The sequence below is a fragment of the Silene latifolia genome, chromosome Y (assembly GCF_048544455.1).
Source record: "Silene latifolia isolate original U9 population chromosome Y, ASM4854445v1, whole genome shotgun sequence".
Classification (NCBI taxonomy): domain Eukaryota; kingdom Viridiplantae; phylum Streptophyta; class Magnoliopsida; order Caryophyllales; family Caryophyllaceae; genus Silene; species Silene latifolia.
The window spans coordinates 305,719,510-305,743,298 of NC_133538.1; the positions used below are offsets into that span (position 1 = coordinate 305,719,510).

General features: G+C 37.7%; 1 protein-coding gene across 1 annotated transcript in view; it reads right to left on the minus strand.

Moving 5' to 3' along the window:
* Positions 1–572: 572 nt before the first annotated feature.
* Positions 573–23,789, minus strand: part of LOC141631512 (AP-1 complex subunit gamma-2-like) — a 28,741-nt gene continuing 5,524 nt past the window's right edge. The window contains exons 2-18 of the mRNA XM_074444174.1: positions 19,178–19,480; positions 18,906–19,047; positions 18,493–18,666; positions 16,893–17,072; positions 11,256–11,410; positions 10,306–10,396; positions 9,291–9,454; positions 7,271–7,325; positions 6,737–6,859; positions 6,554–6,649; positions 4,691–4,818; positions 4,065–4,169; positions 3,656–3,900; positions 2,657–2,905; positions 2,383–2,558; positions 1,357–1,461; positions 573–935 (exon numbers count right to left, since the gene is read on the minus strand). Of these exons, the coding sequence (XP_074300275.1) occupies positions 840–935; positions 1,357–1,461; positions 2,383–2,558; positions 2,657–2,905; positions 3,656–3,900; positions 4,065–4,169; positions 4,691–4,818; positions 6,554–6,649; positions 6,737–6,859; positions 7,271–7,325; positions 9,291–9,454; positions 10,306–10,396; positions 11,256–11,410; positions 16,893–17,072; positions 18,493–18,666; positions 18,906–19,047; positions 19,178–19,480 (2,587 nt within the window). The 3' untranslated portion in view covers positions 573–839. The remainder of the gene's footprint in view (positions 936–1,356; positions 1,462–2,382; positions 2,559–2,656; positions 2,906–3,655; positions 3,901–4,064; positions 4,170–4,690; positions 4,819–6,553; positions 6,650–6,736; positions 6,860–7,270; positions 7,326–9,290; positions 9,455–10,305; positions 10,397–11,255; positions 11,411–16,892; positions 17,073–18,492; positions 18,667–18,905; positions 19,048–19,177; positions 19,481–23,789) is intronic.

Genomic DNA, 23,789 nt, shown 5'->3' on the forward strand with positions numbered 1-23,789 from the left:
GAGGCTTTAAAAAGAGGAGAGAATAAAAGAAACATACATCCAAAGATTGAATATTCTGTCATAATCCTATCACAAAAGGAATCTATGTGCACAAGGCACAAAAGAAAAGGACACCCGTGAACGTTCACATTTGAGAGAGATCAGGCCAATCCATATAAAATCATGCAGGAAATTACGCACAAAAGTGCATCTTTTAAGGGCATTAGTAATAGAGGTTTGTCAATAGGTTTGTAAGATGATGTGTCCATTATTTTAGAGGTTTGTCTATAAACCCTCTATTGTTGAACATGGGTGTTGAGATTCATGGATAAGAGGGGTTACAATATAGTATACAGGTTTGTGAAAAAAAAAAGAGGGGAAATAGTACAGTGAGTCATGCTATGAACTTTGAAGAGGTTTATCTATTATTGGTATGAAATTTGTGAGTAAATGAGTTTGTATATTATCTTATGTGGCATTAGAACAAACCTATTGAAGGTTTGTCTATTGCTATAATGCCCTAACTTCAGAACAGAATTACAATATGAAATTTAACTGTCGGGACTCTGTTACAATCATGACCCCTCTCTCTATGTAGTCTCTCCAAAATTCATTTTCCAAATTTTCGTACAAATAAAATTCAAATTATAATGTACACAAATCGCTCAACTGTGTACAAAATGAGATTGGCCCGGAAAAAGTGCGAAACGGGAAACAGGAATGAACACACAAAAGATATTGAGATTTCAATTGCTAACATTTTGATGTATTAGGAGAGATTACACACTAAAATGACGGACGATGAGCGTCTTCTCTCACTCGAAGGAACTTTGTTAGCCGATGCACCTCATTTTGAAGCTTCATAAATTTAGTGGGAAGTTACTGATCTGACCTTCCTCCAAAACGTCCTTCCCATTCACCTTATAGCCGAATCTAAATCGCATGACCAGTGGTTTCTGAAGAAAACAAAACGTTTTCACTATACATCAGAAAAATGATAAGAGATAACCCCGGTGACAAATCTAAATCGCATGACCAGTGGTTTCTGAAGAAAACAAAACGTTTTCACGATACATCAGAAAAATGAAAAGAGAGAACCCCGGTGACGAATTGACTTTCACAAAACTACACGCGTAGAGCTGCTTTGCACTTTCCACACTATACATAACAATGGGCCTCAACAAGTCTATAACACCTTAAAATTGTATTGCTTTTCCTCCTTTTTCCTTTTTCATTCTTCAGCACAGATTTTTTTAATTTTATTTTGTGTGGCTGTGCACACTCTAGTCCAAGGGTTAATAGTAATGAAGAAGACACTTAAGGTTTATGAAGTCAATAGAAAATAATAGCCCAAAAGTAGAAACAAAATAAAGGTACCTTTCCATGCTGGCTGTTAGCAACACGTAAACTCTGGGTGATGGAGCCATTACCAGCAGCAGGAAGAGTAGCGTTGCTTGCTGGATCAAGATGCAGCTGAAGAAACTGCAGATCATAACAAGAATATATATCAAGCTCTTGTGCCTAAAAATAGCACAGAAGAGTAAAGGGTACAGTTCAGGGAAAAAAAAATTCAAAAAAAAAAAAAGTAATCTGTTGGAAGCCAGATCTCGTCCATTGTCAATGGAGCCAATGACTCTTCTGCTTCCCCTTAAGCTCCTTTTTTTTCATGAAGTCGTAGATGCCGCCTTGTTTCAGATTTAGGAGTCGATTGCAAAACAGCCTCTATCATTGTAGGGGTGAAACTACATAAAACTGAACCCCGGGAGGTTGAGCCTCTTTGAGGCATTAGATGATACATACTTCTTCTGTCCCAGTTAATTGTAGATTGTCTTTCTATATCCCCCTCCGCATTTTTTGAAAAATGTTACAAGCAAATAGATCAGAGGTATTCATTAGGAGTGACAAATACTCGCTCACGTTCATAGGGCTTCCTACATTTGTCAAAATATGTGAGGATGATTTTGAAAAAATATAGCAATTCCAATGAATTAGAGGGAGTATTAATTAACAAGTAATCTCTTGAAAGACAGTCTTGTACTAATATAATGTGAGATGAATCCAATGGACAGCAAATCTTACTTATATTTTAGTGTAAGACAGGCCCATTTAACTAAAAATCCCATCCATTTCCCGTTAGCCGCAAAAAATTGATCGAAAAGTTGTATCCATATAAGGGCCAGTCTCATGATAATCTGTTTATGAGACCGACTTATGAGAATTTGTGTAATCAAATACTAATAAGCCCACTATCTAGAACCTTTGCTGGGAAATGTGAATCAGTCTCAAGATACTATTTATCAAGAGACTGTCTCAATGTCTCATGCTCACGTATGGGAATTTGTAATTAATGACAATGAGCTACTGGAAGTTATTTAAGTAATATTTACAAAGTTCGTATTTCACCTTGGGGACTGCAGCCTGGAAGACGAAATCAGTATAGATGTTTACTGATAAATTAACAAATGTAGCTTTGATAGATGTCGTTTGTGGGTTAGCAGAATCCTTTGCAAAGCCAAACGTCATTTTCAGGGAGCTGCTCTCAAATGCAACTATGGAGGGGAATTGCAAACCATTGCTCTCTGTGACAGAGAAATAGAATCACCATTTCTTCAACCAAAAGAGAAAAAGAAAAAAGAACTGTCCACCAGCATCAAAATAAAAATTACAGAATAAATACCAAATGTCGGCTGACTGGACGACAACCCATCCAATAAATCCATCATTGGAGCAGTTCCACTGAGAGAAGACACTTGTTTGGGGATTGACGAAACTGAGGACAACCCTTCCAATGTCGCTCCAGAAGGTTTGGTTTCAAGGCTCAACGACAAAATGTCAGGAATTGCTGAAGTATTTGCAGCAGGTGAACTGCCAATGGACAAAAGATCCAACAGAGCATCTGTTCCAGATTTTTGATTCTGTCTAGAACCTTAAAATGGAGAAGAAAGACATTTAAAATAACCAGGAAGAGAGCCAATCACCAAATGTATGGAATGCAAATGGGGTTTATCTTATTTTTATCAGAGTCCCCACTCTAATAGCGAAAAAAAAAAGCATCAATGGATTCAAACAAAGCTATTCATGTCAACCTAAATAAACCTGTTAACGCAAGGTTTTTTCCACTTTCTATTGTCTAAAGAAAATGGTACGACTCCCACTATTCTTTGGCTTTGACAAGGGATGGAATGAGCAAAATGGCTTCTAAACAGTATGGGCTTCATTTTCTCTCCAATTGTGATGTACTTCATTACTGTTAGTCAATGCAAATTGTGACACGAACTTCATGGGTCATCTTTTAGGGTTTAGGGTTTTAAGGTTTAGGGGGTATTAAACAGTCTGGACTTCTTTTTCTCTCCTAATGCCATGTACTCCGTCGCTGTTAGCCAATGCCAATCGTGATACGAACTTCATGGGTCATCCGGATACAGACTTTCATGCGTTAACACATAGGTAAAGTTGCATACTTCCGAACCTCTTACTGAAACATAAGCGGGATCCTTTAAGGGGTTGGGTAATATTAAATGTTAAATGTTGTAGGAGTCCCATAACTCTACTCAAAAGAACCGGGTAGAGGTGAAATGCTAGTTTGAGAAATTGACCAGATAAAACCGACGTGCACAAGTCAGCACGTTGTTGACAGATTTAAACATCAATGTAGGTTTTCATCTCACAAACAGACCTGAAGGTAACGGTGATGGTGAGAGGTCACCAAGGAGGTCCTGTAGAAAATGACCACCAGAAGAGCTTGGTACCGGCACATCATCTGAACTAAGGTCAAGTAAGTCAACAAGAGGAGCAGCTGCTGCTGTTGGCAGATTTGCTGATGGCCCATTAAAGCTTGAAATTGATGCAGGCAAAGAGCCGGACTTTCTTCCACTATATGTTGCCTCGTCCAAAACAGGCATTCGTTCCATCAATGTAGATCTGTGAATTTATTAAGCAACCTTGTTAGATATTCTACCATCTTATAGGCGGAGTATTATTCACAACGGAACTACAGAAAGATAAATGATAAATGATACTGTAAATGACAAAAAGGAAAAGCAAAGACAATCAAGGAGGGGGCTTTCTTTGTGGACAAAGAATACCTAATGTTTTGGTGTCTTTCGATAATTGAGTTAAATTCAATAGCTCTCTGCTGCAATTCAAGAAGAAGGCTTCCTTTGTGTTGCACAAGTATCTCTTTTACCCTCCTGCAAAGAGAACAAGTGTTATAGGATTTGTGCATAGGGGCAAAAGTAGCAAGCCACTTACTATCACATCATCTTTTGAAGATGTAAACAGTTTTACAAATTACACAGTTTATTGTTAACAAGGTCCAAAAGATCACATTTCTGTCTGGATTAAAAATCAGGAACGATTATTTCCTACGCTGAACTTCACAAGGCCCAACCCTCATGGGAAACACCATACTTCTACAGCACCAATCCCACACCAGGAATGATTGCTATTTCAATTTATTGGTTCAAACATACAGAAATGCTGACTTCAAAAAAGAACGTTATAATATAAAAGGGTGGTACTGCATTTCTTTAGAGAAAAAGGTGATATTGGTTTGTATGTAGAATATGTGAGTTCCTTTTCGCTCACAGTATCAGCTTCTAATTAACCAACTCCTAATTTAAATTACTGGCAATATAATCATGGTGTAGAATATCTTCAAGAAGATAACAGTAAGAAAATCAAAGATAAATTTAGAACATTAGACACTTACTGGGAACACGGTGGAAATCGAGAAGAAAGCTTCAATAAAGCAATCAGGCACATAGTATTAGTGGCAATGTCAGAATTATGTCGTTTTATAGCCATCTCAATAATATCAATAACATCTGACTCTGTTACCTGTTCAGAAAATTTCAACAATAAGACGCAGTTAGACAAAAATTTATCGATTAATGACTAGATCCAGTATGACAAATATATAAAATCAATAAGAAACACGCAATCATCAAAAGGAGCCTCTAGGTGCAACCATTCTAGGAAGACTGAATCACTGAACACTGTAATTGAAGAGCCTTCATCTTGTAAGAGCACTCAATGATCACTAAGGCACTAGCCAAATGCCCTCAGAAGCCTTAGATGCACATTTTGCATGAGGAGCAGCTAACGAACCGCATTACTATCTAATTTCCATATTTCTCTTCTAGCTCTTTCAATATTATCTTCCATTTGCCCAATTATATCTAGCTTATATTTGTTCACACGTTAACCCTTAGTCCCTTAGTGTGCTTCGCACCTTTTAAAACTAAGACCCCAGTTACTCAGCACCTCTTAACAAGGCAGAAAGATAGCAGGTTGGGGGAATTAACCTGCAATTGCAGAGGGGCTAAACTCTGTTGCCAGTTTCCATCACATCCCTTTTTTTCCTATACTATAAAGATTTGAGATCACTTGTAGAATTTAAAATCAGTGAGGCTTGTTTTTTTCACAGGCCATACTGATTTGAAAACTAATAGTATATCATGAGAAATGGAGAACAAAAAACAGCATAAGAAATTGGCTGAAATCCCGTCAGATATAATTTTCTAAAACTAAACTCCTTCTAAACGTTCACATACTGACTGGCAGGCAAATAAAATTCTGACACTAAGAAGCTGTTTACGTAGATTATATTGGAAAAAGGAACCATATAAAAAATTCTGTGTTTGGTCATTTTGTTTAACTTTGATTTTGGCCCAACGACCGAGAAAATGGGCAAAGTACAATTCTACCCTAATTGTAATAAGTCTACAACCTTATACACAACCACACCTCCCCACCCCAACTCAATAACTCCTCTTCACCTTCCCCAACCGGATAGCACTGTCTCACACTCTCACTCTTCACCTCTTGCCTGCGCAACCCCCTCACCCACTCTTCCGCCGCCCTTCCCCGCATCTTTAGATCTTCTCCACCAGCAATTCCACCCACTCCTCATCCCTACGTTTATCTCTCTGTGTGTTCCTCCTCCCCATGTTTTCTTTTATTAGATCTATGGTTTTGGGGTTGGTGGGGACTAATACAGTGGTTTGCAGTGGTCTTCAATGGCTGGTGCAGAGTATTGGGGGATTCCGGTGGTTGCCAGCTGTTTTAGGGGGGTTGTCGACGGTTATTCGGGGTTCCTAATGGTTGTTTCTAGCAGCGGTCGGCTGTTTCTGGCAGTGGTTGGCTGTTTGTGGAAGCGGTCTCGGTGAGTGGCTGTGATGTAGGCACTTGCGGAGTGGTCAAGGTGGCTATAGGTGGTGGTCTTTTGTAGTGGGGGACGAGAGGCTGAAGTATAGAGGATAAAGTAAGGGTAGACTTGTAATTGAGTAGCCTAAAACAAACGAACGACTGAAGCACTTAAAAATGATATACGATAAACAAATGACCGGAACGGAACAGAGGGAGTATTGCTTAGTTAAGAGCCTCACAGAAGTGGAAACTTACGGTTATTGGTTCCTATGCCTAGCATCCCAACATTAGACCAACATATCACCATATTGGCATATTCTCTAATTACTGAAGCACTTAAAGAAGAAATACGGTAAACAAATGACCGGAACGGAACAGAGGGAGTAATTGACTCGTTAGGAGCCTCATAGAAGTAGGAACTTACGGTTATTGGTTCCTCTATGTCTAGCATCCCAACATTATTGACCAACATATCACCATATTCTCCGAAGCACCAAACTGCCACTTTGACAAGTGTTTCCTGACAAATATTTAGAAAAATTTAAATATTTAAAATTCACTGAACGGGCAATTCTCAGAGGTTAACAAATGGAAATAAAGACACTACCTGCTCAGTCGATGCCTGAACTGCTCTGTACAAGGATCTAACTGTATATCCATGGAGATTGACAGCATTACTAATCACAACTATAAGAGCATGCCAAACTTCACCCTTGACATAATTTCCAGCCTACTAAGCACAACACAAATATCAATACTTTGGGGTAGGCAACAATTCAACAAGCTCAGTCGATACTTGCTGTCAAGAGGTGACAGAGAAGGCATTAGACTGGAAGGAAAAAAAAAATTTGTTTTATATGCCTATTATTAGTCCCTGCTTTTCACCCAATTAACCAATTTCAAGAATCTCCTCGCGAAAGGTATTGAAATAGAGTTAATTGAGTGATAGTGAGAGTAAATCTTTTAAACATTCTACATCTTTTGGGAATTTGAACAAAAAAGTACCCACGGCGAATGGATACAAATACACAAAGCTGGAAAAACATCAGTGAGAAGCTAAGATGTGAAAAGGCTTCCAGAGTTCCAGCCCCATCCAGATCCAGAATACTTAGAACTGCATATTGACAAAGCAAATGCATACCTCACAGAGAACCTTCATCATTTGATCAATGTACCATATCTTCTCCGGCGAAAATCTGAAGAATCAAAGGCACAAGCCAAACAAATTAGAATGCACAGATTCTGCAACGCCAAACCAATAGAACTTCAATAAACATCCCCTTATCAAAAGACACCATTCATTGAACATAAGTTCCATAATAAGCTTAAAGAGTAGATTTTTTTTTATGACACTAGCTCTCTTTCCTATTAAACCAGCTCCACAGGAGCTAAGAAATACTGTGGACAAAAGAGTTGATGGAGGGAGACGTGGCAAGTGGGTCAATCGGGTCGGGTATGGGTCATGTCAGTTTGGGTCGGGTCAGTTCGGTTCGGGTCTGTCATACATTTTGGATCGGGTCGCGTCATTTCGGGTTTCGAGTCAATTTCGGGTGACTGATGTCGGGTTACTTCGGGTCGGGCCATTTTCGGGTATGGGTCATTTTGGGCCGGGTGCTTTCGGGTTAATGGTTAAAACACTTTAGTTAATAATATTTTGATTAAGAAATACTATTTTGCAAATTTAACTAGTTATTAAGAATGGTTGTATTGTAACCAATGAAACTCTATTTTGATGCATACTCCCTCCATTCAACTCCACTTTACAAGTATTCTATTTCCGTCCATTCAACTCCACTTTACAGGTTTCCTTATTTGGACATGTAAAAGACCTTTCTATCCTTATTGAAAATCTATATTTACAAAAAATGTCATTCATACCCCACACAAATCCACCATAAAACTCACCTTTATATTTTTTTAATATCTTTAACCCCACCATTCCCTTTCCCTATGTACTTTTAATAGTTTTTTTAATCCGTTTCTTAATACCCGCGCAAAAAGCAATGTTGCAAAGTGGAGTTGAATGGAGGGAGTATAACATTAATATGACTTAGTACTTGTAGTTTCGGGTCATTTTGGGCACTTTAAGTCCTTTTGGATCGGGTCAATTATGGGTCGGATCTTTTCGGGTCGGGTCAGTGTTGGGTGAATCAAGATTCGGATCAGGCCTGGGTCGGGCCGGGTCAGCTCGGGTTTCAAGTCTCTGGCCGGGTCAGCTTTGCCAGGTCTGGCTCTGCTTTGAACATCAAGACTTAGCAATCAAAATTAAAAGTAGTATATGGACTATTTTTTTGATGCAAAAATTATTAGTATATATGCAGAGTATAATACAAGCGCTTGACTTATTTACTCAACATGCAAATTAAAGTACAAGGGAAATGAAAGGTTGGAAATATATACTCCATTTGTGTCATTTCGATTAGCCCCATCTGATTTTATTGGTGACCAGAAAATTAACAGATAGTGAGATATACTCTAGCAGTCTAGCTACCACTTTAATCAGATACTGACATACAAACATTAGTCATGGACTCATGATATTGGATCGTACTCCAACTCCATATAAATTTGGAATAATTAATGGTCAAAGCTGAACAATTGGGACCACAAAAGTCAATTGGGCCTATATAAGTAAAATGTAGAGTGTTCAAGGGTACATGTAAAAGTTCACATCCAATGTCCCAAGCATATTTGATATTCAATATGCATGTCTGTATTAATGTGAAGTAATATAATAACCGAGTTAAACGGCAAGAGGAAGAGTGGAAGACACGAATAAAATTAGAATCGAGCTTTGAATATGAAACATAAACCAATATCACTGGTTAAAAACCCTAGCTGGAAGTGAAATATATCCCTCAATCTAGGGATCAAGTTTATAAGGTAAGGATAAGATGCATGTTGATTAGGAGAGTAGACCAGAACCTTCCTTGCAGGAGAGTAAATATGAAAGTGTACAGCAAAATGCGTGTCTAAATTATCAGCACTTTTTATATTGTGAACTGGCGGTCGGTTAATGCAATTACCAAAACAGTATTCATTATGGGTTACTCGGTATTGTTAGACCACACTAAACAATTTTTCCCAAGGGAAAAAAAAGTGCCACCTAAAATCGGAAAAAACGGAGTGATAGTACAACGTTAATAGTGATGATTACTTACCTTTCAACAATGGAGCAAATTTTAGTGCTAAGGTCTCCTTTGAATTCATGGTCACTTGCTTCCAAATATTCTATTAGCTCTTTTGTCAGAGGTTTTACGTTACTCTCATTGACTAGAAGATATACAAGTTCAAGAGCCCTTGTTCTGATTGAAACATCTGAATCCTGGAAAGCACAATAACCATAATGAAAAGCAGAAGTTGCAGAATAGGCAGTTACACATGACCTGATCACATATCACATGCAGCCATTGCAAGGCATCAGTTACGTTGTCACTTTTTGTTTCCTGAGGGATAAAAAAGTTTTTATTGAACAATTGAACAAAAACAATAACATAATCAAGAATGCAACTCTGCAACAACAACAACAACAACATCAGAGCCTTAATCCCAAAATGATTTGGGGTCGGCTGACATGAATCATCCTTTAGAACCGTCCATGGGTGAACGCACACCTCAAAATGCGAAAAAAATAGAAAAGGAAAAATGAAAACAAAAGGGAGAGCGAAACATAATACAAAAGTCAAGGTAAACTTATAGGTTTTAAAATCGAAGTCCGGGTTTTTTTTATAAAAACTTAAAATTTAAGTCGAGAATAAAGATTAAAACGATTTTGAAAACCGAAGTAAAATTTAAGGGTCCGGAATACCTTAAAAGTAAACCAAGTAAAATATATAATAAAGTTGTTGGTAAAAAAGGTGTAATAAAGGAGAGAAGAATGCAACTCTGCATGTTACAAAAAAAAAAAGTGAATAATTGTATGTCATGTTAATAAAGGTGAAGTTAAACAATATTAGGATTCTTTTGTAGACCGTCACTCGATTGGAAACAGCCTGTAAAATCTTAGTGAGAAACTTCTACATGTAAACAGTATTTTGACTCGTAAATTTGGCCGTGGAGTTACCGAACCACTTATTTTTGTCGTGAACGACCTCCGGAATTATGCTTCCAGGATTCTTTGCCAGATTCTTATGGCATTTTCATATATGTATTAACACTAAGAACATACTAAAATACCTTGACGCACTCCAAGATAGTAGTTCGATGCCTTTGAACAGCTTGAGAGTCAACATTGATAGCCCTCATCAACATGTTTAAAGCAACATATCTGATAAAACAGACATAACGAACCATTTAGGAACTAAAATACACTTGAATGTTTGAACCAAGGTGGCAAGTAAAAGAACACAATTCACATATTCTCCAAGTCACCCGCATCATTCTCAACGTTTCACATAATGTTTAGCTAAAACGATCTCAAGCTAAAATTCTACATAGGGAAGCTCTAAGCTGATACAATAGTTAACAGCTTCACGTTTACATAAACTATGCAGCACTAATACCACGCAAAAGAGAAGGGATGGCAACAAATGCTGTCAACAAAGCTGACAAACAAAAACATCTGTTCCCCAGAATCAGGTCGAAGGAATAGCAAGAACATTAATTAATTGGTGACTTGGTTCCTAAAGTAGGAAATCTTTACAATTCCCTATTCAGTTAATGTCGTGAGCGAAATGAGCTTGATAAAGTGCAAAACATGACATTATGTCAATAATCCCAACGCCTCAAAAGGTTTTTGCAAATGGCGAGGTAAGGGGCATTAGAAAAAGAGTACCAATGCTTTGGTGGGCCATTTTGCTTTATTCTATTACATTCCAAAACCAACGCATGCAATGAAATAAAGCAAAAGGGATCAAAATAGTAAGCAACAGAACATTCACACCTCTGAAGATGTCAGGCATGCATAAAATAATTTGTAGAACAAAATTAATTTCGTGAAAGATAGGAAGGAGAAATTGAGAAAACTTCTATATACGGAGGAGAGAAAGAGGACGACCAGCAAGATGGACATTAATTACATATCCAGATTTCATCCAAAAAAATTGGTTGAGGCAGAAACTGATCAAAGTCACCAATTGTATACATGAAACTAGAGAGAAAAAATAATACAGTAGAAAAGTATATACCTGATATTATTGTCCTTGTTTGATAAAAATCGTCCTAAAATATTTATTGCAAGTACCCGCAACCCACTATTGTCTTCAATACTCATTATTGTATCCACACACTCATAAAGAATGGCATTCCCTGCATTCTTGTTTGATTCTGTTTTTGTTGCCACCTAAAGCACATGCAAAAAAATTGTATAAAAAAACAGCTGCACTGATTGCCAGCACCATACTGCATAGCCTTCGGCGCAAACCAATATCACTGCGAAAGAACTTCACGGGGTATTATATTCAAAATCATTTCTATGTGAAAAAACTTTGATAACAACATTTAAACATTTGCTCTAATATTAAGAAGTCATGAGCAAATCTTATGTAACATTGTGTTTGGATGGAGGTCTTTGGAAGGAAAGGGAGGGGAGGGGAAGGATACAAAATCCCTTGTTTGAATAACAAATGGGGCATGAGGGATATGAAGGGGGGCGGATTTGGAGGGATCCATTTTCCCTCCTCCAAGGCAAACCAAAAAATCCCTCCACTATAGGAAAATCTCGAGGAATTTCGTATCCAAACCATACCCCTTCTCTCCCCTCCCTTTCCTTTCCCCCTATCCCCCTCGCTTCCCTTTCCCTTCTATTTTGCTATCCAAACAAGCCCTAAGAGCTTACACTGCTTGCATCATCATCTAAGGAGAGAATAAAAATCCCTGTTGGAGAACTACAAGGCTGATAGAACATAGATGCCATGGGACAGAGATTAAGATTATGTCTCTTGCCGCCAAATATACAGCTACCCATGAACTTAAAAGAGGGGGGGGGGGGGGGTAAAAAAAGAAAAAGAAAAAGAAAAAAGAAAATGAGAGCTAAGAACAAAGAACAACAATTAAGGGAAATCCTCTCACAAGATTAATTGCAGAAATCCTTCACCATCAAGCATAAAAAGGAAATCCATGAGCCAGCATCGTCCAAGTTCTCAGTCTTATAAAGGATAAGTGGATGACTACTACTACTACATGCACACATTCTCTTTTGTTTATCAATATATTTGCTTCCATGTGAGTTAATAGAAATCCCCAATTTGTAATGCATAGAACCATAACTCTACCTTTATCTTACGAGGAGAAAAGTGAAAAATGGCGGTTATTGTTAAAAGAAAAGATACCATAAGGCTTAGTAGAGGAAAGTCCTTAAAATACCTCTCAGCTATGAACAGTAATCGGTATGTACTACACACTCCTTTACATTTTATATTGTCCTCATCTCCTTCTTAGTCCATCCCAAAACAATTTGCTACTTTCTATATCAAGTGAAAAATACACACTTCTACTATTTTAGCTAAATAACAGAATGATAATGTAATGTGGTATCTCTACATGTACATTTTTTGTAAGTGAAGGGGTAACAATGATACTTTATCACTAATCCTACATATGACCTCTACTAAACTATGGACGGTGTAAAGGAGATTAGGGAACACACTGATGTGAAAAGAGCAACAAAAATAAAATAAAATAAAAAGTGTCAAGTTTCTCCCACTAAAACCTCACACATTCCTTCTAGGAGTTGTCCCCCTAAGATCTTCTCATAGTTCTTTTTGAGTGTTAATTATGTTCTCTTTACTTTGCCACCTCTCTCATTTTTCATTATTTTCCATTTTGGAAAAATTGTCAGTTAATCGCTAGTATATATATATATATATATATATATATATAGAGTCAAGTTCTTATAAGTCCACCTAAATATTTGAGTCCCTAAGTCCTCTCTACATCCCTTAGATCTTCCACTAAGGATGGTTGAGATTGAAAACAACAAAACACACTTAACACTAATTAGTTTCCTATACACTAATTAATCAACTTTCTCTCTCTAGCTTTAATTATACATTCACTAATTGATTATTCTACCTAATTAACATTATTTTTTGCCTTCTTATATTTTCAAGTTTTTACAAAAAAAAAAATTTGAGAGAGTTTATACAAAATTTATGACACTTTTACTGTTTTAAAAGTGTAATTCTAACAAAAAAAAGTGTAATTTTAACAAAAAGAAAGCGGTTTTGACGGATATTATTTCGAAATTTCAAATTTTGAAGCAACTTTACGACAAATTTTGCGTTTTACGACAAATTTAAAATTTTGAAGCATATTTACGTCAATTTTTTTAGACATTTTTTTTTTCAAATTTTAACACAATTCATTTTAAATTGAGTGATTTATAAGTGTAACTTTAGTCTTTTAAAAGTGTAACTTTAGTCCATTAAAGTGTAATTTTAGTCCATTAAATTGTAATATTAGTCCAGATGTGTAACTTTAGTCCATTAAATTGTAATTTTAGTCCAGAAGTGTAACTTTAATCAACTAAAGTGTAATTTTAGGCCATTAAATGGCAATTTTAGTCCATTGAGAGTATAAATATCTAGTCCATATTCATTGTGTAACTTTAATCCATTGAGAGTATAACTTTAGTCCTTTGATAGTGTAACTTTAACAGAAAAAAGTGTAATTTTAATAGAAAAATGTGTAATTTTAACAAAAAAAAAGGTAATAAAAGTATAATTTTAACAGAAAAAAGTGTAATTTTAACAAAAAAAAGTGTAATTTTAATGAAGAAAAGTGTAATTTTAACTGAAAAAAAGTGTAATTTTAACGAAGAAAAGTGTAATTTTAATGAAGAAAAGTGTAATTTTAAAAAAAAAGTGTAATTTTAATAAAGAAAAGTGTAATTTTAACTGAAAAATGTGTAATTATAATGGAAAAAAGTGTACTTTTAATGAAGAAAAGTGTAATTTTAAAAAAAAAAGTGTAATTTTAATGAAGAAAAGTGTAATTTTAACTGAAAAAAGTGTAATTTTAATGGAAAAAAGTGTAATTTTAATAAAGAAAACTGTAATTTTAATAGAAATAAGTGTAACTAAGTGTAATTTTAACAGAGAAATATGTAATTTATAGAAATAAGTGTAATTTTAATAGAGAAAAATGTAACTTAAATAGAAAATAAGTGTAACTTTAATAGAGAAAATTATAACTTTAATAGAGAAAACTGTAATTTTGATAACTCTTTATTTTATAGAAGATCTTAATAACAACAATAATCCACCAACAATAACCACCACCATCCTAAAAATTAAAAAAAAATATAAAAAATAAAGAAAAAACAGATCTGAAAAAACTAGAAAGAGAGAGAAGAAAATGTGTCATTATTTACCACCACCATGCAACAACCACTACAACAAATGGTCAACAATAACAAGAAACAACTACCACCATAATAATTTTTTTAAAAAAAACAGAAAATTAAAAAAGAAAAAAAAATAGATTGATACTCAACAATACAAGACCGACACCACCATTAACTCCCCAAGATCAATTCGTCGGAAAAAAAAAACCTCCAACAACCAGATCTGAAGTTAAAAAAAAAAAAAAAAAAAAAAAACCCGAAAACGAGATCTGCCCACAACACACACACACACACAACAACCAACACCCTCCTCCACACACGGCCACCATACTACCACCGTCCCACAACCACGGTAGATGGTAGATCGGCGGCAGCAACAAGAAGCGAGAGGTGAGGGGCGGCTGAGCTGCCGTGAATGGTGTTGTTTGTTGTGGGTGGTGGCGAGGGGTGAGGTGGTGTTGTGAATGGTGTTTGTTGAGGGAGGTGGCAGAAAAAGGAGGGAGGAGGGAGGCGTGGTGGCAGCAGGAGGAGGGAGCGGCTGGGGAAGGAGAGGTAAGGAGAAAGGAGGAGGAGGTAGGCGGCCATGGTGGTGGCGGTTGCTGGCGGGTCTGAGTGGTGGCAGAGGTCGGTGGTGGGGGAGGTGCGTGGTGTGGTGGTGGGTGGAAAGAGGTCGGGAGGAGGTGGTGGTGGTTTCGGGTGAGGGGGTGGTGGTAAGAGATGAGAGATTTATTTTATTGGATTTTTGATTTATTTGGGATTTAGAGAGATGAGGGAATGGTAATTATGTGAGATGAGAGATAAATGGGTGCGAGAATAAATTATATATAGTAGATTAGGGTTTGATTAATGTGGATTAGTTAAGGTAGAGAAAGACCCCTTAATTACCCATTAATCCCCTTTTTTTCCTTTCCATCTCAACCTTCCATTTCCCTCATTTAAAGGCTCTAAAGGGGACTCATGGACTCACACTTAGGAGGTGGACTTACTTGATCTTTACTATATATATATATATATATATATATATATATCACTTTTTCACAAAATAGTACCTAATAAAATAAAAAAATTCAAAACTTAATGCCTACAAAGCAACATTTTTTTACCGATCAGTGCCTAAAATCGCATCGCATCTGGCCATATATTTTAAAAGATTCCAATCAAAATGGTACTTCCCCTTCAAAGTTGATTGAACTTTGGTTTTTTATTCCTAAAATACCCTCTGTACTATTTTTTTATCAGTATTTTCAGTCCTATTAAAAAAAACTTTTGTACTTTCATATCTTCATTCTCTATTGTTGTACTGCTATTTAGCTTTTTCTTATTTTCTTGCTCTTTACTCCTTCCTACCTCATCTCCTACTCATGTACTTTCATGTCTTTTGTCCCTTCGAAGAGTTCTCATCCCTTATCTTTTCCTTCACTTTTTTCCACATTACATTACTCCCACGACATTTTTTCTTTTCCCTTCCTTTGTCTCCTCTACTCTACTTTTTCTTTTTAATTTCCCCTTTTCCACTAATTTTGACTGGAGTTTTCAATTCGCAAATATTTAACCTTCACTTCTTAAAATAAGTTGTTAGCTTTAAAAATCAAATGTAATACCAATGAATGTTGGAGAAGACAATTATATAAAACAAAGAACTATAAAAAGGGATTAAAAAATTCCAACTTCACGAGAAGAGAAGTGTACATGAAGAAGATGAAAAGAAATGAAAAACTCTGAGAAAGAACAAAACAAGGATAGGCGACAATTAGTGTTAGTTTTGTTTAAGTAGCTTCAATCTGAATGATAATTAGGGTTTTAAATTGAAAATTTTAAATTAGGATTTCTAACTGGTATGTCAATTTCGGAGCCAAATTAGGGTTCTAAGTTGCTGAAAAAAATTGGTGGATGAGTAAAGGGGTAAATCGGTCAATTTACATGTTATTTGACCGAAAATCATTTTTGGTACCAATAAGCAAAAAAGGTGCTTACTAGGTATTAAGTTTTGAAAAAAAAAAAATTAGCTGGTATTAATTCGTTAAAAGTGCTATATATTAGGTATTAATTGACAATTTTCCTTTTACTGTAGATATTTGTTTCCATATAAAATAAAATCAAGAAAAAACTGAAATGGAGGGAGTGCATTATTTACAAAATATGCGGGGTCATCTCGTAGAAGTTCGTGAAGCAGATAAAAAGGTAGAGAATTTTGACTTCTAGATTAGTTGGAAGACCCGGTGGAAGTTCATGGCAATACCCGTCCACTAGTATAGGAACGATTTTCATCATTTAATTTCAGTGCAAACACAACCGAATGTAGGTGGGGATCCAAATTTCAAATACCATGGACATTCCATCATGGGACCGCTTGTGCACATTAATTATTTACGACACAATACAATAATCTTAAACTATCAATTTATACTAAATGAGCCATCAGAAAGGAGTGAATCCTATATCAAAGTCATAAAGACAATCCACGAAAATACCCACCAACCTGCGCAAGTATGTCATTCATGCAATCACTAGCATCAGCATCTCCATGACCCAAAACACGCAGAAACCTCAACAGTCTGATGTGGAGGAATGGATCAGTAATTCCAGCAACATCATATTCTGGAGCATACGAACTGTTCACAAGGTCCTTTAGAACTCTCACCACGGCATCGGTGCATTTCTGAAAGCACAAAAAATGGTTGATATAAAAGCATATTTAACAGAATGATGCTTGCCCTTGCCAATTTGGAGTAAAGGGAAAAAAAAAACGCCACACATTAACTTAAAATCCCCTGTCGACAAGTACTCAGCAGCTATTAACACATAAATAGATCGCACCAAAACAAAACAAAAAAAAAAAAAAAAAAAAAAACACATAAATAGAAAAATAGAAAAATCCTTCTCTAAAAATAATAGGAACTCAAACCACGATTTCACGGATCATAAGTTTTACAGATGAACAAAAAAAGGAAATAGGGAAACTGGTATGCAAATACACAAACAAAATACGAAATTATCGCTTAGTTGGTTCCCCGTGAAAGTGTCCTATGACTATGTGACCCACTCACCCAGGTACATCAAACAGAAATAATTAAATGCCACCAAAAAACTGTCGGCCACTTAAACACTTTGGTGTGCGGAAGCGTGAATATCCTGTGTTGGGCCTTTGCTGCATTTGTGTCCACAACCCATAATAGTACGATATTGTCCGCTTTGGGCGAAGCCCTCACGGATTTACTCTTGGGCTCCTTCCCAAAAGGCCTCGTATTATTATATTTTGTAAACACTTATAAAGATGATCTTCCATCTTTATTCTACCCTACCGATGTGGGACATGGGTTTGCACCCTAACAATCCTCACCTCAAACCAAGGAACATCATCTTTGACTCGAGCCTTGACCTCTACGGAGAATTTCCCACACCTATAGCCCATCTTGATAACCTCCCCTTAAACGACACACCATGTGTCTCACGGGGCTTGTGCTACACTTGCGTACTAAACTCCTCTGCATCCAATGTGCATCCAATATACCCTGGACTGTGTCCGAATCCACTGCCTCAACGCGCCATACCAGACTGCCTTCGGACTTGCCATGTCGCTTCTCGCGAACATATTAGCTCTCGCTCGAGCTATAGGAGTTACACGCCTTATAGTGTACGTCCACCTTGAAGTCTTGGCCTTATTAATCTCTTTGTCTAGCCCAAGTCGAACCTTAGGCTCTATCCTGTGTTGGCCTCTGCTGCATCTGTGTCCACAACCCATAATAGTACGATATTGTCCGCTTTGGGTCAAGCCCTCACGGATTTACTCTTGGACTCCTTCCCAAAAGGCCTCGTATTATTATATTTTTTAAACACTTATAAAGATGATCTTCCAATTTTATTCTACCGATGTGGGACATGGGTTTGCACCCTAACACACTTCATTAAGGCAAACTGAACTCGGCCTACAATCTCAGGATACACAGTTAAATCAAGGAAAAATAAAAGATGAGTAAGCCACAGTCAACCAGCCATTGACTAACCAGATCAGCACAAGGAATACGCTTACGTAAGACACGCTGTCACAAATAAGTAGGGAATAAGAAACCATATGGCACCTTTCTGAAATACTCAAGGGCATCTTCACTAACTTTACATAAATCTGTACAAAGTTGCACTCCAGTTATCAGGACTCCGTGATGCTTTTCTTTCAGCAAAGCAGCAGCAGGATTAATGAAATTCTCCGCCAGATCAGGTACTTTCTTGATTATCCGTATGGAACACAGTGCTGCCTATCATAATGAAGAAGTCATTCAACAAACGTCAGTTCATATAATCATTTAGATGGAAGCTTCAAATCTTCTCATGACAATATACCATAAACAAACCCTGGTCCTCTTAGCAACAACGAAAAAGGATAATTATTCAGTCACATAGATTACATGTTTGAATGAGTTAAACTACAGGATGACTTAATCTACTGGATAGCCACCAGAGAGAAATCTATTTGTTCTTGCATGAGAAAATATACCTTCTTGCGAACATTTGGATCCCGAAACTGAAGTAATCGCTCTACTTCTGGTGCAAGGTCACGAGCCATTTCAGCAGAGCAAATGTTACCAAGCGCACAAAGAGCAAGCCCCCCTATGTACTGGTTTGTATGGTTTAGGTCTCTATAAAATGCTAAGGAACAACAGTGATGCATTATGAAACAAGCACTTGCAGAGATAGCATAAAATTCCAACAGTACAGTTAATAGCACAATAAAGTATGCTGCATGAGAAAAACATAGCATCAGGATACTGTTTCAAAGAATTTGTAACCAGCATAAGAACTTCTTGTCTTTCATCAAGAAGCAACATAAGGCCCAGGTATCCAATTCTCTTTTCTGGAAATCCAGGAGCGGCAATCAACTTGAGACATTCCATTTGACCAAAATGTGTAGGGTAACCGAGCATGTGAATGAACATGAGCTTGGCCATGTTTCGATGCCTATACCCCGGGTCATTTTCGCTGATGGCTGCACGAATAGCTGCACACTCTTTTCGTACAACTGCACGCTCCTCTGCAGCTGTTTTACAAGCGCGTATAGAACGAATCATATCCCTGCATTGAAATTGTATGTATGAAGTCAGATCGAGCAACACACAAAGACAGAGTAGAGTGACATTCCATTATGAAGTCACTTACTTGGCAGCAAACAATCACCTAATTTGCATGCACTAAAAGATTTAATTATCAAAAAAGAAACAAGCATGTTCATAGGGTAGTTGACCGAGTAGGGGTGCCTATGTCATTGAAGTAGGGTATACTTTTATCTGAAGGAACAGGGAGACATGAAATGAGAAAAGAAATAGGAAAGGAGCAAAAAGTTCCACTTGTCAAACAGCTCTTGAATCGTACTACACAAAATGACAGGCTACGTCATCAAAGATCAAAATTTTGTCTCCTCCATGCTCGCTACCCAATCCATCTCCATTTTCCACTTCCCATTCAATGTCAAAAAGAACTTGTTCAACTAAGCCAATTCATCCAGAACAGATTAAAGAAATAAAGATAAGTGTCAAAAAGAAAGAAGCCTAGTACAAGAATAAATGAAACTGAGCACAAAAACAGCGAGTTAAAATCATTAGATACTTATAGGCTGCTAATTACGTCCTTTAACTTTGCACACATATCACGAACTGCTCACCTACCTACCTCGTGATTGTACCCTCTTCTCCAAGCTGAATAATTTCTGATCTAAAGGATTTTTGATGCTATTTCCAGACAGAGAACCAAGGACTAAAGAATACGCTTTTTTTCAAAGATAGAGGAAAGCATTGTTCAGGTTGACCACTAAACACAAAGGAGACACTTGGCAAATAGTCTCGTACCAAGAACAGAAGCCTTACAGTACATCAACCCATAACAAATATATTTAACGCAAGGTTTTATGACTACTGCCTCTGGACTCGACTTTTTAAAATGGGAGACTTTCAGCAGCAATGGTTTTCTACAAAGTGAGAAAACTTGATCAACCAGTCATCACTTTTAAGGATTTCTTGAGAAAAGAAATACTCCCTCTGCCCCGGTCATTTGTTGTCCTTTTCCATTTTTGGGTGTCAGTCAATTGTTGTCCTTTCTATTTTAAGAATGAACTTGATGAGCAATTTGATCCTTTCACATTCAATTTGGTCCACTTGTCGTTTAATCATTGGTCCCCTCCTCTTTCCTTGGTCGGAGTTGTTAACCAGGCCACTAATCTTTTAGAGGGAGGCCAGGGACAGCCTAGCCATGGCCTTACTTTGCCAGGACATGGCCTAGGATTACCAGGCACAGGACAGGCCACACCAACCCCAGCAAGACATATTCAGGCTAACAACAATCACAGCAACAATGATCAGGCAACCTCAGCTGTCAGTCCAAGTTCACCAGGTCACAAGTGCACGGTCCAGGCCAACCACCAGCTTGGCGAGCTGACTCTTTATTCAACTAGGTTCAAGTCAATCCTAGGGAGCCAGGCTTAATTCCTAATGAATTTCACAGAAAACAAACTGAAAGCAAGTTGCAGAAAGGGTAAATCAGATAAAGTAGAATTGCCATTTCTGGCCAAACAAGGGAAAAATTTCTAGCAAAGAACTCTTGGCTTGTTTCAGCATTCCACAGATAGCACCTAGAGCAACAGATGGTGCCTGAACCAAGGCCATTTGACTTCACACAACCAGCCAAGGAAATGCAGCAGTCTCTGCAACACTTTTGTTTCTTGCTCAGTTTACTTTAAATCCTTTTTGTGCCCATTGTAATATATTTCCAATGTAATTGTTTGCTTCCTAAGACAAATCCTGGCCGTTAGATGGAGATATCTAGGGTTTTATTGTACTGAACTTCAACAGGAAATGCCTATATAAGGACCCTTCCTCAGTCTGTTTTACTCAAGACTTGATTAATGATAAAAACCTTGAGATTTCTCTCAAAAATTTGCAAATCTTATTAACTTTGTTGAGTCTTAGTTGTAAGTCAGACTTAATATCTTCTTGTGTTTGCTTAGAAGGTGATTAAGGATCTGTGGTGCTACTTAGAACAGGTATGTGCTTGCTTGAGTTGTTTTAAGTGCATGCTTGAGTAATTCCATTTCAGACTCCCTAAATTATTAAGTTTAACCTCTGTGCTTGCTTGAGGGTGAATTTAATAATTATATCCTGGTTTCTAGTCACAATAAGAGTCAGACAAATCTGCTGAGGAAACAGTCTGAGAATCACACCATTTCAGTCTGGTTTTCTAATTATCAAAAATACTTGGAGTGCTTGTAAAATTCTAAATTTTGGCTCAGTTTTAGTTTGTTGTCTTAACTAAATTGTCACCAATTTTCATGATTTATCAAGGTCATTTGCTATTTTTTACAAAACTTCTAAAGTTCATTGCATTCCCTGAAATTGTCCTTAGTCTGTTGTCAAAATTGGGTTTGTCAAAATTGTGGGAGTCCCTGTACCACACTGCAAATTCTGGTAATCAGAGCTTAGGTTATAACACAATCCTATCTTGTGTTAGTCCTGAGGGAGAGAAAAGTGAGTTCATTTCCCCAGCTACATCAAAACTACAAAAACCAACCATGAGTGAAGAGAGATTAGCAGGAATGGAGGCAAAGATGGATCAGTTAACCAATCTGGTTAATGTGACCCTGGAAGGTGTGAACACTGTCATGGCAAACATTCCCACTCCAGAAACAGAAAGACCACCGCCCTACAAAGGAAGAGGCAGGGGTAGAGGTTTCTTTGGAGCAGGAAGAGGCCAACCACAACATGAGAATGAAGAAGAGCTCAACTCAAATCAGAAGAGTCTATGATGGAAGAAGGTAACTACTTAACTAGAGATAAAGATGTTAAAGTAGAGATTCCTGATTTTCATGGTAGTTTAAATCCTGAGGATTTGCTAGACTGGCTTAGGTTTGTTGAGAGGGTCTTTGAGTTTAAAGGGTACAATGATAGGAAAGCTTTTAAATTTTCCATTTTAAAACTCAAAGGATATGCATCTCTTTGGTATGAAAGCATGAAACACCAAAGGATTAGAGATGGTAAGGAACCCATCAGGTCTTGGGTTAAATTGAAAAAGAAATTGAAAGAAAAATTCATAGCCAAGGACTATAGCCAGGATATCTTTATTATATTAAACTGACTTAGTTAAGGCAAAACCAGCAATCTGTTGAGGCCTACCTTAGGAGCTTTGAACAGCTAACCCTGCAATGTGAGGTCACTGAGAAACCTGAGCAAAAGATTGCTAGGTTTGTTGAGGGTTTAGATTAGAGTAGGCATAGGGCCGTGCTAGGCCGCCCCGCGTGCCGGCCCGTCGTGCCTTCCTCCAAATTTGGCCCGACCCAGGCACGAATATTGGGCCCTCGGGCCGTGCCGTGCCAGGCCAGGCCCACTGATCCAAACCTATGCCGCGGCTCGCTCAAGGCACGGTCATTTCCGTGCTCGGGCCGTGCCTGGCCCATGGGCTTTTCGTGCTTTGTCCGTGGGCTGGCCCATGTGCTTTAATATTTTTTTTATTTTAAAAAAAAATGTTATATAATTGATATATTTTTAGTACTTTTTGTTTAATAAATGCTGATTAATGGTTTAAATATATATTTTATTAAATATTAATGTACTTTTTGTTTAATAAATGATGATTAATGGTTTAAATATATATTTTATTAAATATTAGTGTACTTTTTGTTTAATAAATGATGATCAACGGGCTATTTTTCGGGCCGTGTCGTGCCTGGTGCGTGCCGGGCTCCACCGTGCTTGGGCCGTGCCGTGCCTAGGCACGGATTTCTGCAGAAAATCGCGCCGGAGCCCGTCTCAAACCCAGTTGTGCCGTGCCCGTGCTTCCTCGATTTTCTCACCGGGTCGGACCGTGCCGTGGGCCGTGCCGCCCACCAGCCCGCAGCCCTTTATGCCAACTCTAGTTTAGATCCTAAGATTGCTAGGAAGGTAAGGATGGAGCAGGTTTGGTCATTTGATGAAGCAGTCAAGTGCTTTGAGTGCCAAGGATTTGGCCATTTCAAGAAGGATTGTCCTTCTAACAGGGCTCTCACAGCTATGGAAATTGAAGAGTGGGAAAGAGAAGGTCTAGTTAAGTATGAGGAGGATGAGACATTGGTCCTAGAAGAAGTGGAAACTGAGGAGGGGCCAGAACAAGGACAGATTGTAGCTCACCCTAAACCAGCTCCTCTAGCTGATCAAAGGTCCCTGATCTTCAGAAGCAGATGCACTGTCCAAGGGAGAGTGTGTAATCTGATCATTGATGGAGGGTAGCTCTACCAATGTAGCTTCCACCATTATGGTCAGCAAGCTGAGTTTACCCACCCAAGAGCACCCACGCATATACAAGTTAAGGTGGTTAAACAAGGGCTCTGAAGTAAGAGTTGACAAGCAATGCCTTGTTCCGT